This window comes from Anticarsia gemmatalis, chromosome 29 (assembly GCF_050436995.1).
Source record: "Anticarsia gemmatalis isolate Benzon Research Colony breed Stoneville strain chromosome 29, ilAntGemm2 primary, whole genome shotgun sequence".
Classification (NCBI taxonomy): Eukaryota; Metazoa; Arthropoda; class Insecta; order Lepidoptera; family Erebidae; genus Anticarsia; species Anticarsia gemmatalis.
The window spans coordinates 4,581,363-4,597,630 of NC_134773.1; the positions used below are offsets into that span (position 1 = coordinate 4,581,363).

At 38.6% G+C, this 16,268-nt stretch overlaps 2 protein-coding genes across 3 annotated transcripts; one reads left to right on the forward strand and one right to left on the reverse strand.

Moving 5' to 3' along the window:
* The first annotated feature begins 1,466 nt into the window (after positions 1-1,466).
* Positions 1,467-5,777, forward strand: LOC142985249 (uncharacterized). Of its 2 annotated transcripts, none has more exons than XM_076133296.1 (5): positions 1,467-1,659; positions 2,256-2,450; positions 3,078-3,204; positions 3,815-4,007; positions 4,999-5,777. In XM_076133296.1, exons 1-5 carry the CDS (start codon positions 1,597-1,599, stop codon positions 5,183-5,185), a joined length of 765 nt encoding a protein of 254 aa, XP_075989411.1. In that variant the 5' UTR covers positions 1,467-1,596; the 3' UTR covers positions 5,186-5,777. The 2 variants fall into 2 exon arrangements, with proteins under 2 accessions (XP_075989411.1, XP_075989410.1); XM_076133295.1 differs by having other exon boundaries at positions 2,256-2,456; positions 4,999-5,776.
* A 1,111-nt stretch (positions 5,778-6,888) lies between these two features.
* Positions 6,889-14,513, reverse strand: LOC142985235 (uncharacterized). The gene is made up of 7 exons (XM_076133273.1): positions 14,193-14,513; positions 12,517-12,655; positions 11,768-11,922; positions 10,647-10,778; positions 9,559-9,678; positions 8,673-8,771; positions 6,889-7,729 (listed from the first exon to the last, which is right to left on the reverse strand). Exons 1-7 carry the CDS (start codon positions 14,274-14,276, stop codon positions 7,604-7,606), a joined length of 855 nt encoding a protein of 284 aa, XP_075989388.1. The 5' UTR covers positions 14,277-14,513; the 3' UTR covers positions 6,889-7,603.
* Between the last annotated feature and the right edge of the window lie 1,755 nt (positions 14,514-16,268).

Here is a 16,268-nt window from a genome sequence, read left to right on the forward strand (position 1 = left end):
TTTGATGAAATTTTTTGTGTGTGTTCAAGGGGATCTGAGAATGGTTTAGATTCACAATTTTGTCCACTGGACAATTTTTTTTTTATTAATTAGTAACGTGTAGACGAGACAACGTCTGTCGGGTCCGCTAGTTCACTAATAAAGTATTTTCGTTGCCGCTATAACAACAAATAGTTACTAAAAGAGAAAAAGTAAAGTAAGTATTAAAAGGATCCCCATTCAATAAACATGTTTTTGTCGTATTTTTGGTTCGAAACCCTTCGTGCCCGTGTATAACTCGTATCGGTCTTTTATCTTTACTAAGAATAAAGGTTATAATTTTCCGCGAGTCTTCTCGTAATTGAAACCAATAAATAATACATACTTAGAAATGTAAAATTAATGATAAATAAGTATTGTTTGTGTGTATTAGAAATTTTTTTTTAATTACCTGCTCTAACGGTGAAGGAAAACATCGTGATGAAACCTTGCATGCCTAAATATTGAATAACACATTTCTTGACGACATACAAAATCCCCAATTTAAAAAAAATGGAACTAACATTGTTTATGGCGAAATGTGGACCAGTAAATTTGTAAAACGGTTCGCATCGTTGTTATTATTTACTTAATTGCAATTTGAAGATGACCTTCAAATGTTTATAGACAGGTTTAATTATCTACAAATAAAAATATGTTTATCGTAGGTACAATTAAATATGACCTATTAATAAAAATATTGACAAGTAGGTAATCGCACCAATTATGTACCAACTTTTCAATAACATCATTATAAAGCTGAAGAGTTTGTTTGTTTGTTTGAAGGCGCTAATCTCAGGAACTACTAATTCTTTCAGTGTTAGATAGCCCATTTATCGAGGAAGGCTTTAGGCTATACATCATCACGCTACGACCAATAGGAGCAGAGTACCAGTTAAAAATGTTACAAAAACGGGGACAATTATGACCCATTCTCTCTTATGTGACGCAAGCGAAGTTGCGCGGGTCAGCTGGTTTGCTATGAAAATCGTAAAGTCAAATAGATAACGATAATGAGTTTTTTAAAGAAAAAGGTTAGTGATCTCAGAAACTGCGATAATACTATACATACATATGATTATGTACATGCATACATACACATGCATAGACTGACGTGAATGGCGCAGTGGGGAAGGTCGCCACGCCACTACCATTGCGTCGGGAGGACGTGAGTTCGATTCCTACCTGGGACAATTATTTGCACCAAGAATTGCTCATGTCTTGTGTCGCGTCGCCTTTTACAAACAAAGGACACAAAGTACAATAAGACACGAAACAACTATTTGTGTGATAACACACAAAAATTGTTGCGTGGCGGAATCGAACCCACGACCGACGACTGATCATCTCCCCGGCTAGAAGGACATTATTTTTATATTATAAATGCAATCAAAACTTTTTTTTCTAAAAAATGATTCACTATTTTATTATCTTTGATTAATATGTCATTTTTCTGTCAGTGTGTGTTGATGAAAATTATTTGAGTAAATTATTTTTATTATTTATATAAATTGTGTGTATTTTTAAGACTACAACTTGCGTTTTAATATATTTTTGATTACAATTCAAGTTATTAACATGAATCTTTTATATTCTAACGAAAAACTTATAAAAAATAAGCTTGTTTTTAAGCGAAAAAAAGTAAGTATATCTTAAAAATTATATTATGTATATGTCGTTGTATAGCGGGATCCTATAGTATACATACATATATACTATATACTATATGTATGTATCATCATCATCCGTTTAGCCTCTCTTCCAACTATGTTGTAGTCAGCTTCCAGTGTCACCGGATGCAGCTGAATACCAGTATTGTACATGCAGCGACTGTCTATCGGACCTCCACAACACAGTTACCTGGGTTATAACACGATACTAAGTAACACTGCTTGTCAGACTCAAGCTTCTGACTACTGTTAACGACTGTCAAATATCTTTGACAATCACAGCCTAGGAAGCACGCATAGTCAGTTGCGCTCACCGGTCGGTAAACGATCTGTGGGTTAAGCAAAAGGTCATCCCGTAGATGGGAGACCGCATAGTGGTATTTGAGCTGGGCGTCCAAACGTCGGTCCCGATTGTTGTCAATTAAGATAACAGTCGTTAAGCCACGTCAAAGGCCTTCGGGTTTGAACAACTTTGACACTAGGTTGATCACTAACCATACGATAAGAAGACGGCCTAGGATCCTATTCTATATGTAAGTATAACTAGTACCATTTTCTCTCTTTCAGTTACCTCCTATACGTCAGATAAGTCCAAAATATCCTGAGACCAGTTGCCACGTGTCCCATGCGTCCGGTGATGGTGACCACGCGAAGTGTTGCCGGCTGTGTGGTGGACAATGTGGTCTGAAGGGCGTGAGAGACAGCTTCGTGTGGGAGGGGGTGGAACAGCGATACGATGAACTTATGTATGACTGTTTTGGGGTAAAGGTACCGGCAGAAACATTATATTACGGTCTAGCTTTGATCTGCGGCTTTGCTCGCGTGGTTTGTGACTTAAGACAGAATTTTCATACAAGCTTTCATCCCCTATTGTATCCCCTTGGAGGTAGAATTGATCAAAATCCTTTCTTAGCGGATGTCTACATCATAACATCTACCTGCATGTCAAATTTCAGCTCGATCCGTCCCGTGGTTTGGGCTGGGCGTTGATAGATCACTATGTCCGTCAGTCACCTTTGAGTTATTTATGCATATGCTTATATGTTTAGAAAACTAGCATTCAATCCACTGCTTTGCCCGCTTGGAATTTCTTTCCCTTCGGGGTGGAATTTCCAAAAACCCTCTCTTAGTGCTCCTCTACACTTACTAAGGAATGTTCATAGCAAATGTCAAGTTTGTACGCTCAGTAGTTTCGGCTGTGCGTTGTCCATCAGTCAGTCAGTAACGGAAGAGTTTTGTGCTTGTTAATGTATCTATATAAGTATATATTTAGAAGTATATAAGTATGTTTATCAGTTATTTGGTTACAGTACAAGCTCTGCTTAGTATGTAATCAAATGACCGTGTGTAAGTTGTCCAATGATATTTATTTTATAACTTTATTCGCAGGTAACACCGTCAGACTGCATGATATGCGAGTGGTGTGTGCGAGCACTGCGTTGTACGGAGAGGTTCCGAGAACTCATTCATGCTGCCTTCGACCAGACTGCCAGCACCAGCGAAATTGCTACCGAAGGTACCTGCTTTATACTACACACTTCATACTAGTGGCAGACTCTAAGGGCTATTTCAGACGTACCACAACGACGCGACAACGACAACCACACCACAACGACAACACGTGGTCGGGTGCATATTTTGAAATGAAATTTAATTTACACGTACCACAGTTTGCCGCGTTATGGACCACGTGTTTCATACTACCAAATCGTGACCACATCGCAACCACATCGCAACGGCAACGCAACTACAGACAGCATCGGGGAACTAGCAGCCGTTTTGTCGGTACCACAACGCAACTGCAAAAAGCTGCAGCGTAACTATTCACATGACACCACATTTTGTTGCTGTGTCGTAGTGTGGTTGTGGTACACGTAAAACAAGCCTAAAGCCTAGTTTCGAGCGAAACGCAACCTATATATACTTTCAGATTCTATTGGAATTGAATTTAAATTTGGATTATACAGGTGGAAATAAACAGGCAGGCAGTTTACGCTTGCGAATTTAACGAAGTTCCACCTGAAAATTCCACCCAAAATGTTGTAGTCAGTAGTCCGATTCACTACCAACCGCGCCATAGTACCTATACACTGTATAACAATCACTTCCTAATTTTCATTTTACAGTTGCATCCAGCACAACTAAAACGAATAGCTGTATATCACCATTAAGAGATCTTCGTAAAGGTCTGATAAACACGGTACAGCTAAGAAAGAGCCCTCTGGATGTGGCCCGGAGACCCGCCGCTAAAAGAAAATGGACGAACGGAGATATGAAGAGCAAACGAATTATTGTGCAGTGTGAAATTTGTAGACAAAGGTAAGAGAAAGTATTAAACAGATAAATAGATTTAAAATCTTCTTTGAGAGGGAGGGCGAGTGAAGCTCTGGAGCGCGACTAGAATAAACTAACTGAATATAATAGACCTTGATTCCAACACGCTGGTCTAATGCTGATTTGCAACTTCGCATACATACCTGGAACATACATATGTATACTTATAGTACAGGATCCCGCTATATAACAATTTGCACCGAGCTGGTTAATCGATGAAAGACGTTTTTACAAATCAAAATATGACAATAAATATATTGCGAAAGGGTTGTCTAAAAAAATTCAGTCCAGTGTATGATTCCCTAATTATTATTTTTTTATTACACCAGACTGGCTTATACTTAAGCTTATTAGTATAGTAATAGATGTCGAAACACAGATAAACACATCAAAGATATCGGTTTGAAAGTAAATTTGGTAAAATAACTTACCAGGATTCACAAATGTTGAAATACACCGTCGTTCTGGGTCGTGGCCGACCAAAAAAGAATATGTCCGCCTACCCGTACTCTCAATTGTCATTTAATTTTGTCTCTACCCACCATGATTAATTTCGAAATAGTTTCGTTCAGGAATTAAATATTTTGATTCGATTGCATTTGGGACAACTATTATTATGTATCGAACAAAAAAGTATCATGTAATTTGCTAGTTCACTGGGTAAACGAAATATCATTAAACTTGTACTCTTAAAAGGTTAATTAGGTTAAGTTCTGACTACTTTTAACAACTGTCAATGATTTTCGAAAATGACAGCCGTTTAACGTGCGTTCCGAAACACGCAGGAACTCGATATGTATAAGATGGTCACCTAAACACAGAACAAACTCAGCAAGCGTAGCTTAACATCAGAAATCGATTCTTGCGGCCGTTGTTATTAAATAACAAAATTGAATAATTTTTAATTTAATTACTCTGCCTAAATTTTAGCCACGAGGTCCTTCATCCAAGTGTTATTTTTTTTGCGTTTCTCTAGGTACCCCATGATGGTTTCCGATGATAAGCAGAAGACGTACACCTGTTCCCGCTGTAGAAAGACCCTGGGATCCCACAGCACAGTCTGTAAGAGGTGCAACATAGCCATGCCATCAGCGCTGATGAAGGACCACCAGGACCTGCACTTCAAAGCCAACCTTCGGAGGAAAACCAGGTCTAAGAGCTGACTCCTCGATATTTTGTAAAGGATGAATAAACGTTATTTTTTGTATAGATTTGCATTTTTGTATTCGCAGTTTTCATACCCTATTTTAACCGTTTTGAGGTTGGTGTTTTGAAAAAATATATCCTTTTTCTTTAACTATCTTTGTGTTCAATTTTATCGGTTTAGTGGATAGTCGTGTAAGCATAACAGACTGATAGACTTTCGCCTGGCTAATATTTGATGACTGCACGTTTGGCAGCATTTCTCACGCAGGACAAAATTAAATATTAGTGCGGATGAACACGAGTAGGTATCTGTTTTAGTACGGAAACAAATTTATGTGTACACATAATATAAAAAAAAAAAAAATATTAAAAATTAGTTTATTGCCAAAAATATTAACAATGGTAAAACAATATCCTGTGGCCCCACACTAGGCAAAAAACACTGTTGTTTATGTATAAAGCCATTGTCCCGTTATGTGACTATTTACCGGCCGTATTTAAAATACTATGTATAATTATTCAATCTTAATAAATGAAAAAGTAACGTTTGTTCCACCCTTGTTTATTTTTTGTGAATGTTATTTGGAATTGACAATAAATTAGCGCTAAATCAACAAGAATTAGGAAAATAATAATGACTAGTTGAAATTTGTGCTGGAAATGATTTAATTGATTGAAATTATGCATGAACAAGTTAAAACAACTTTCCTAATTGTTGTGAAAGCGTAGTGTTTTTTTTTTATGAATCTTTTTACACACACAGCGTCTGTTTTACCTAAAAGTTGCCATTTCCACTTACCAAACTTCAGGCTAATATTAAGAAATACCTATTCTTAAATGCAATTAGAAAACATCAACAGTAGTAGGATACGTATACCTACCTATACGTTTTCCCGACTTGGGAATCTTATCAAAGACTTGTTTTATATAAAATTCCCGACTTGGGAATCTTTTTAAAGACTTGTTTTATATAAAATTGTTACACAATTCTTATATAAAGGAGGACGCTGTAGTTATTTTTTTATTTTGTTATAGGCGACATAGACTATAAAAGCTACTCTAGGTAAATTAACCCACGGTCTAGAGGTAAGGGGGTAAATAAAACGTGGCACACAACACAAGGCATGTATTGGCTTGGTCTAGGCGAACTTGGCGCACTGCTCGGCGGCGGCATGCGCAGCGACGCCACGTAGCTCTTAGTGCTCGACAGCTCCTTCCTCAGACGCATTATGTCCAACTCCGCCGCGCGTTTACGCTGACACACGAAATACTCACTCTTAGTAATTTAAACCCATTACTGAACCATTACATTGAACAAAAAAATCTCTCAGATTGTGAGTGGAATCCTTCTTTTTTTGACCAATAATCATACTAGAATGTTGTAAATACGAAAGTTTGTGAGGATAGATGTATGTTTGTTACTTTATTACGAAAACACTACTGGACGGATTTGGATAAAATTAAGTTAACATACAGTTACTCCGAGAAATCTTCTTACATACATCCATCGATTCAAACTTTCGGATTGATAAAATAAGTATAATTTAGATGAAAATGGGGTCCTTATAGTTCTTTTTACTCTTGTTTACAGGGGTATTTTTCTAAGGGTTAGTTAGGGAGCCTAGGGGAAGGGGTAAATAAAACTCCGCACACAACACAATGCATGTATTAGCTTGGTCTAGGCGAACTTGGCGCACTGCTTGCGCAGCGGCGGCGGCGGCATGCGCAGCGACGCCACGTAGCTCTTAGTGCTCGACAGCTCCTTCCTCAGACGCATTATGTCCAACTATACTTATTTTTGAGGAATAATCTCACTAATCTATGGACCTAGTACCTATCTATACTAATATTATAAAGCTGAAGAGTTTGTTTGTTTGTTTGTTTGTTTGAACGCGCTAATCTCAGGAACTACTGGTCCGATTTGAAAAATTCTTTCAGTGTTAGATAGTCCATTTATCGAGGAAGGCTATAGGCTATATATCATCACGCTACAACTAATAGGAGCAGAGTAATAGCAAAAAATGTTACAGAAACGGGAAAAATTTTGACCCATTCTCTCTTATGTGACGCAAGCGAAGTTGCGCGGGTCAGCTAGTATATTATATATTATAAAACTCTTCCGTTACTGACTGATGAACACCACACAGCCAAAACTACTGAGCGTAGAAACTTAAAATTTGCTATAAAGATTCCTTAGCAAGTGTAGCCTCTTTTAGTAGAGAGGATTTCTGTACATTCCACCCTGAAGGGGGTAAAAACCGATATTGTATAAAATTGCTATAATTCATAAGTAAAAAAGGACGCTGTAGTTATTTTTTTCTTTTGTTAAAGGCGACATACACTATAAAAGGTACTTTAAGTAAAGAATCCTACGCTCTAGAGGTAAGGGGGTAAATAAAACGTGGCACACAACACAATGCATGTATTAGCGTGGTCTAGGCGAACTTGGCGCACTGCTTGCGCAGCGGCGGCGGCGGCATGCGCAGCGACGCCACGTAGCTCTTAGTGCTGGACAGCTCCTTCCTCAGACGCATTATGTCCAACTCCGCCGCGCGTTTACGCTGACACACACAAAAAATCACAATATAGTCTTCTTCTCATCGTATGGTTAGTAGTCAACCTAGTTTGAAAGTTGTTCAAGCCGCCCGAAGGCATTCGACGTGGCTTAACGACGGTTATCTTAATTGACAACCACCGGGACCGTATTTTTACGTGCCCACCGTAGCACGGAGACGCCCTTATACTTATACCACTATGCGGTCACCCATCTATGGAATGACCGCGCCAAAGTTTGCTTACTGATCGTTTACTGACCGGTGAGTGCAACTGGCTACGGGCGCCTCCCAATATAGTTAAATTACTATATTTTTTTTAATTTTAAAAGACATCTCCCGCATTAAGAAATGCGTTGGTGTCGCGGGGACTTTCACAAACATACAAACAAAGGACACAAAGCACAACCAGACCCGAAACAATTATTTGTGGAACGCACAAATAATTGCTCCGTGTGGGAATCGAACCCACGACCTCCCGACGCAATGGTAGCGGCAACCTAAACCACTGCGCCACTGAGACAGTCAAATTGTAGTCTGTTTGGTTGAATCTCAAGAACTACTGGTGCGAATTGAAAATATTAAACAAACATTAAACAAACATTAATGGACAACTCACACACGGTCATTTGATTCCAAACTAAGCAGAGCTTGTACTATGGTAACCAAATAACTGATTAACATACTTATATACTTCTAAATACATACTTATATAGATACATTAACAACCAGGCTCAGAACAAATACTCGTGCTCATCACACAAAGATTTGTCCCGGGTGGGATTCGAACCCGCCACACGCGGCGCTCCGGTTGTTGCGGTGAGGTGACCGCTTAAACCACTGCGCCAAACGTGCAGTTAAATAGACATACAGACACTGTTTAGTTCTATTATATCCATTGAAGGTCATGCTCTAAGGTTTTACAAGTAGCATAGTACTATATTTGCCTTACCTTCAGTTCGTTAGCAAGCCTGACTTCGACCTGCGCCACCCTGGACCTGAGCTCGGCGATGTCGCGCATCAGACGCGCGGCGGCCAGCTTGTTGTCAGCCTGTATACAAACAAATTGCCCACTGTCCCACTGCTGGGCAAAGGTCTCCTCTCGCTATAGAGGAAATATAATATCATGGCTGTTAACTTGAGGGTGTGTGAAGTAAACTATTGCCCAGTGGACCCACTGCAGGGCAAGGGGTACATAAATAAATTGCCCACTGTCCAACTGCTAGGCATATCCGGGCAGCTGTTGTTAGTTAGCCAGTTGCTTCCGTACTTCTAACTACCCTCCCACCTCCTGCGACTCGCTACGAATACCTACCTACCCTTCCCCTTCTCCTAAACCCGCTGCCCCCTTCATCTCAACCCTAATCCTCATACTCACGAATCTAACTACCCTTCCCCCCTCCTACAACCACTGCGTCCTTTTCATAGCCACAATTTCAAACCCATTGCCCTTGTTTCTCAGCTCCAATAATCATACTCACGAGTCTAACTACTCCCCCTCCTAGACCCACTACCTCCCTTTCTCACCTCCAGTCCTCATACTCACGAATCTAACTACCCCTCCACCCTCCTGCAACTACTGCCCCTTCTTTACACCCCCAGTCCTCATACTCACTGCTTCCTAGCTACCTCTTCCTTTCAAAGACACTGGCATCTGTAACACAGCTTCGGCTAGCACAGATGTCAGGACAATGTGTGGATATTGTAACAGATTTTATGTCATTTTTTTTTTCTCCTGCAACCACTGCCCCCTTTTTACAGCCCCAGTCCTCACACCTCCTCCCCCAGTCCTCTAGCCACCCCTCCCTCCTAAACCCCTCCCTTCTTCTCATACTCACGACTTTTGAGGGTGCGTTCTTAGCAACACTGCGACTGACCGCGTTGGGCAGGTCGGCGACAGAGCAGGGAGTGAACAGACTGTCCGGCGGCGGGCACTTCGTCACTACGCCTTGGATAGCCTGCAAATGTGGCAGTATTATGATAGAATCCTTTTTAAAAATATAATTCACATTATTACCTATTATAAATAAATAAATAATAATGTGCCACTGCTGGGCAAGGGTCTCCTCCCGTAATAAGAGATTAGGCCTTGAGTCCACCACGCTGGCCAACTGCGGGTTGGGGATTATAATTTTTTATAGTTTTGTAAACAGTAAGATTAAAAAAATACAAATATCATTTTATTAATCATAATTCTTAGGTTTTTCTAAGCTGCGCGTCGACTGAATCGTAATTGGAGCTTATGGACCGTAAGGTTTTGTTGGTTGGTATTATTTATATGGTACTTGCGTCTACTGGAGTGGCATATCCACAGAAGGGATAAAATATTACCGAAAAAATATTTTATCTCCCGCGATTACGCTTACCAATTAACGCTTAAGCGGTGCTACCAACTCCGCTTACAACACGTAACAATAACCCTAATCTCCAAAATTTCGCTTAAACCACGTAACAATAACCCCAATCTACAAAATTTCGCTTACAACACGTAACAATAACCCTAATCTCCAAAATTTCGCTTAAACCACGTAACAATAACCCCAATCTACAAAATTTCGCTTAAACACGTAACAATAACCCTAATTTACAAATTTCGCTTAAATCACGTAACAATAACCCCAATCTACAAATTTCGCTTAAACGTAAACACACCTGTGCCACAGCATTCCTGGCGTGTTGCAGATGATGAGACTCTTCTCTCTCAAGATGTCGCTTCAGATGTTCCAGTTCTGACAGCACGTTGAACTTCTCCTTCTCTAAGCGGATGTTCGCTTATTACCCGCGATTTCGCTTACCAATTGACGCTTAAGCGGTGCTACAAATTCCGCTTAGAACACGTAACAATAGCCCTAATCTTCAAAATTTCGCTTAAACCACGTAATAACAGCCCTAAGCTACAAATTCCGCTTAAACCACGTAAACACACCTGTGCCACAGCATTCCTGGCGTGTTGCAGATGATGGGACTCTTCTCTCTCAAGATGTCTCTTCAGATGTTCCAGTTCTGACAGCACGTTGAATTTCTCCTTCTCTAAGCGGATGTTCGCTTGCTTTAGAGCCTAAAGAATATACAAACATAACATCTATACTAATATTATAAAGCTTAATTTAGAAGAATTAATTTACTTACAACTTAATTTAAATTTAGAGTTTAATTGATTGTTTGTTTGAAAGCACTAATCTCAAGAAATATCGGTTCGAAATGAAAAATTACTTCAGTGTTAGATAGTCCATTTATCGAGAAAGGCTATACGGTATATATGTTACTGTAAAAGCTCGAACTGTGGTAAATCCTAAGATTTTCTGGTAAAACTTAAGATTTACCAACTCTCAATGGTAAAAGTCCGAACAAGCCAGAGTTTAAAAACTATGTTACGATATATAAAAAAATCCTCCTTCATAACTATGTTTATAACTATTTCACGGTATAATTATATACTGTGACATAGTTATAAAGGAGTTTTGGGCATAGCGACATGGGTAGGTTAGGTTAGAAGGCTAAGGTCAAAAGGCAAGGCCACCTTAGTCTTCGTGGTTATTTTTTTTTAACCATCCAGAAGGAGGAGCCCCGCGAAGCAGGGCTCCGGCGACATCTCGACATCATCAAGTGAATATAGGTAAAAGTTCGAAATAAAAGAATTGTTCGGACTTTTACCATTGCGAGTTGGTAAATCTTAGGTTATACCGGAAAATCTTAGGATTTACCACCGTTCGGGCTTTTACAGTAACATATACATATCAACACGCTTCGACCAATAGGAGCAGAGTAGCAATAAAAAATGTTCCAAAAACGGGGAAAATTTTGACCCATTCTCTCTTATGTGACGCAAGCGAAGTTGCGCGAGCCAGCTAGTACTTATATACTTCTGAATACATACTTACGTAGATACATTAACAAGCTCAGAACAGATACTCGTGCTCATCACACAAATATTAGTCCCGGGTCTGATTGGAACCACGCGCGGCGCTACGGTTATTGCGGCGAGGTGACCACGTTAACCACACAGACAAACGTGCAGTTAAAATAAAATTGATATTATTCTTCTACCTTCATTTTCTCCTTCTTTTCTGAGTGACATTCTTCTATACGTCTCTTGAGTTTTCTCTTCAGTTCGTCCAAAAGATTGCCGAGGGTCACTCGGTTTGATTCCAGTTCAGCTCGCTGTTGCACTATCTGGTTTATTGAGGTCAGGAGTTTGATGCCTAGGGGAAGGAAGAAACTATTGTTATGTGTAAATCTATATCATTGACTATTATAAGTGTCAGTATATTTTGACCTAAATAAATAAATTATTTGATTTTGATTTTATACTTATTAGTCTAGCCTTTCTGCTAATTATGTTGGAGTCAGCTTCCAGTCTCACCGGATGCAGCTGAATACCAGTATTGTACATGCAGCGACTGTCTATCGGACCTCCACAATCCAGTTACCTGGGATATAACACGATACCCCTCGGTAAGACTGGTTGTCAGACTTTCAAGTTTCTGGCTACTGGTAACGACTGCCAAGATCTTTGAAAATGAAAGCCGGGACTCACAATCTAACGTGCCTTCCGAAACACGGAGGAACTCGATATGTGCAATCTGGTCACCAACCTCGGTAAGCGTGGGTAGCTTAACCTGAGAGCTTCATCCGGGCGGCTGTTGCTACTAAGCCACGAGCTACATAACTAAAGGTGGTCACCCATCCACAGGACAACCTCGGCAAGCGTAGCTTAACCTCAGAGATTGATTCGCGCGGCTGTTGTTAACTAAGTCACGAGCTCCTCTATAAATAAATAATATTATGCTACTCACGTTGTTCATTGATCCTGAACCGCTGTGCAGCCGGCTGGAAGGAGCAGGAGTCAGGACTGGGCGCGCCGGAGTCCTGGCCGGGGAACGACTGAGGACCCGTGAACACCGGGACACTGTCCCCGGAGTCCTGTGAGGAAGACTGCACGGATTATTATAATGCAAGGCTTCTGAGGCACATTTAGCGGTAGTTTATCTAGTCAAGCTGTCATGTTGAGAGCTTAAACGCTATTGAATAGATAAACTACCGCTAATAGTAGGTAATCCCCGGTTTCTGAGGCACGTTTCTGTAGTTTATCTATTAGGTCGAGGAAAAAGTCTTTTCGCATTATAGTATGTATGAACTTTACAATGACTGAAAAAAACTTAACACTATAGTATGTATGAAAATACTTTTTCCCGGACCTTATTTTCAAACTGTCATGTTTATATCAGCTTAAGCGATATTGAATAGATAAACTCCCGCTAAATGTAGATAATTTGAGTGAAGATTTCAACTCCCGCACTAAGAATTGCTCTTGTGCCGCCGGGACTTTTACAAACATACAAACAACGGGCACAAAGTACATACAACAAGGACCCGAAACTATTGTGAATCACACGGTATCGAATTATATTATTATAAGTATTTGTAATTTACGGTATTTGTCACGTTTACGAATCAAACCTACGACGCCATAGTATCGGCGTGGCGACCTAAACCACTGCTCCACGGAGGCAGTCACCTAAACCACTGCACTCATAGTCCAGTGTGGCGGCTACACCGACACGACCCAAGGTCAAGTGTAGGACCGACGGCTGTACGTGCTCTCCGAGGCACAAATATCTACGACCTCAACTGCCCAACACCGGGCAAGCTCTAAGAAATTCTTAACAGAAAAACTCAGAAAAGACTTTTTAGCCCAGCCCAGGAATCGAACCCGAGACCTCTGCACTGCAGTCGCATACACAATCAAATGCGCCACAGAGACAATTACATATTAACTATTTTATTACGTAAAACAACTTACTGTATCGTGTGCAAAACACAAAGTAACTGTAATTTTAAACATGGCAACTTTTTCAAATTATTTTTTTGAGCTTGCAATAAACTTAACGGTTGAACAGTCGGTAGTGAACTAAATATTATTGAATTAATATTCCATGCGAAAGGTATTATATTTATTGCATTGTTTTCGCGAGGTATTGGCGCAGTGGTTTTTGAGTAATGGTTGAAAAGGTTATGGATTTGATTCCTAAGTCGCATTTACCGATTTTTTTTTATGTTTATACCGGGCTTATCAAATTCCTGGTCAATATGAATACAAAAAATAAAATATGAATAACATTATACAGTACATTTAGCGGTAGTTTATCTATTCAATAGCGTATTTTTTATATGAGTTTTAACGCAATAGAATATTAGGTCGGAGAAAAAAGTCTTTTCGCATTATAGAATGTATGAACTTGTAATATAATCTTTTCTCTATACAAAAAAGCTCGATATTTAGGTACCTCACGAGCTCACTGAAAGAAACCTAATGAACCGTGTACTCATTTGTGATTCTTGAAGCCAAAGAGATTTTATTACAAGTTCATACATACTATAATGCGAAAAGACTTTTTCCCCGACCTAATAGATAAACTACCGCTAAATGTACCTCAGAAACCGGGGATAAGTTGCTGTTTTTTTTACTTACCAGTGATTTATATTTCGGCATGTCTTCATTCGTAAATCGGACCGAATGGTGAGAGTTCCTATGGCCTTTAGGTGCTGTAGGCATCTTGTAATACTTTCAACGGCTTCTATAGGCTCAAAACTTATAAATTTGGGTTGTTAACACCCAATATTATTAGTTAAGTATATAACATTTTATAACCTGTAAAGAAAAAATGGTCTTGGGTAGTTAGAAACGTGCGAATTACGTCATGATCGAAAGTTTAATGTGACAATGTGTACAGTCAACTTGGGTAACTTTGAATCATTTGGGTAACATTGACAGCGGGAATTTGAACCTGTTTCGATTAGTTTTTCATATGAAACCAACACAATTGATAAAAGTTTGCAAAACTAAAATAATCCTGTATCATTCAAAGTAACCCGAGTTGACTGTAGTGAGAAACTCCTATATAATGACATGACGTACAATCAACTGTGGCATTTAATAACAGTGCTTCTAAAACAAGAATTTCACTAAAATATGACTTATGTTAAATTATGCATCTAAAAAATACAATTGTCTGTGAAAATACGTATATTTTTCAGTTGGTAAAGATAATAATGACTGAGTAAAGTTGACGGTAAAAGCACGTTTGTAACAACCCGAGTATAGATCATAGATTAGACGGCAATACTATGGTAAAGTGTATTTTTGGCGCCTATAATAAATTAGTTTCCTTTTTAATCCTTCACAGGCTCTATAAACAAAGATCTCTGGTTTAGGCCACCGCATAAGCAAGCTTTTTGCCGTTGACAAAATCACATAGGTGTTATTCGCCAAAAATACACTCTGCCAACTTAAATATTGATTTTCCAACAACTTTTCATGACTTTTCACTCATGAAAAGTGGTTTGTCACGACCGCAGTCACATTTTCTTAGCATTTTCAAAGTTAAATACAATTGAAATTGTATCACACACACACCTACATGTCCCAGATTGTCATTTTAACTTTGTAACACACATAAAACTCAATAATAACCGTAAAAAAAACAATCACTTAATGTTATATACACTTAATACACTAACATCACATAATTTTCACATCTATGCTAACTTTATAATAAACTAATATTAATTGTCGTATATCTAAACTAAATTTAGTGAAAACTCATATCAGGCATAACACATTTTAATTCCTTTAATTTTATTTAACACACACGACACACAATCACAGATTTTAAAGTAATTTCAATAAACAAAATACGAGGGAAATACAACATTCAAAATAAGAACATCACTCACAAAATAAAAAAAAATAAAGTACCAACCACACAAATAAAAAAAAAGTTAACCACTCTTTGGAAATTCGAAAAAATACGTACAGATATTTTTAACGCACTTTTTACCCCTAAAAAGTACCAGTTTTTACAAAAATGGCACTAAAATATGACAATTTAAACAAAGTACCGCAAAGACGTTGTCACCGTGCAATAGTATAGTATATTTTGGCTGAAAATATGCAGAAATTCGCCATACGACAATCGTTTGACATAGAAACTGAACAACGTATAGGGTGCTTCTATTTCGTGACAACTATAATCAATTGAAATGAAATGAGGTCATGTTTTTGTTTGATATTCAAGTTTATTTAATTGTTTAGTTACAAAAGCTTATTGATACATTGTAAGAATTGAAAAAATACTATTTATGAAAGGAAAATGTAGGGCTTTTAATGAATACCTAGCTAGTCCATGAAGAGCAAGTCTTTAAAAAATATATTTTCTATTAGTGTATAATAAGCACTAGTTTATTTTCACGGATTCTTTCGTGAATTCTGTGTGCATATAGCACTATTTAAAAGTAGTGTCCTTAATCTATACTAATCTATACTAATACACTCAGCGGCAGAAAAAGTGGCCCAAGCGCTTATCGTGAATTTGTAAACAAATTAAGTAATATATGAAAGATATATTATTGTAAGTAGTTGCGAAGTGATCTGTTTAGTGTTATGAAGTGTTGAATTTCAGATTAATTTAAGTGACGGATGACTTTTTCTAACAATGTGTGTTAGAACTGAATTCAGTGTTGATTCGAGAGGTCAGTTGAATTCTGT

Bases quoted from the DNA above. Each gene is read 5' to 3' on its own strand.
- LOC142985249 (XM_076133295.1), top strand. From the start codon at position 1,597: ATGAATCTTTTATATTCTAACGAAAAACTTATAAAAAATAAGCTTGTT. The intron at 2,457-3,077 runs GTACCGGCAGAA...CTTTATTCGCAG, and splicing joins ATGACTGTTTTGGGGTAAAG to GTAACACCGTCAGACTGCAT. The intron at 3,205-3,814 runs GTACCTGCTTTA...TTCATTTTACAG, and splicing joins CAGCGAAATTGCTACCGAAG to TTGCATCCAGCACAACTAAA.
- LOC142985235 (XM_076133273.1), bottom strand. From the start codon at position 14,276: ATGCCTACAGCACCTAAAGGCCATAGGAACTCTCACCATTCGGTCCGA. The intron at 11,923-12,516 runs GTGAGTAGCATA...TCCTTCCCCTAG, and splicing joins GTTCAGGATCAATGAACAAC to GCATCAAACTCCTGACCTCA. The intron at 7,730-8,672 runs GTAAGGCAAATA...TGTGTGTGTCAG, and splicing joins GGCTTGCTAACGAACTGAAG to CGTAAACGCGCGGCGGAGTT.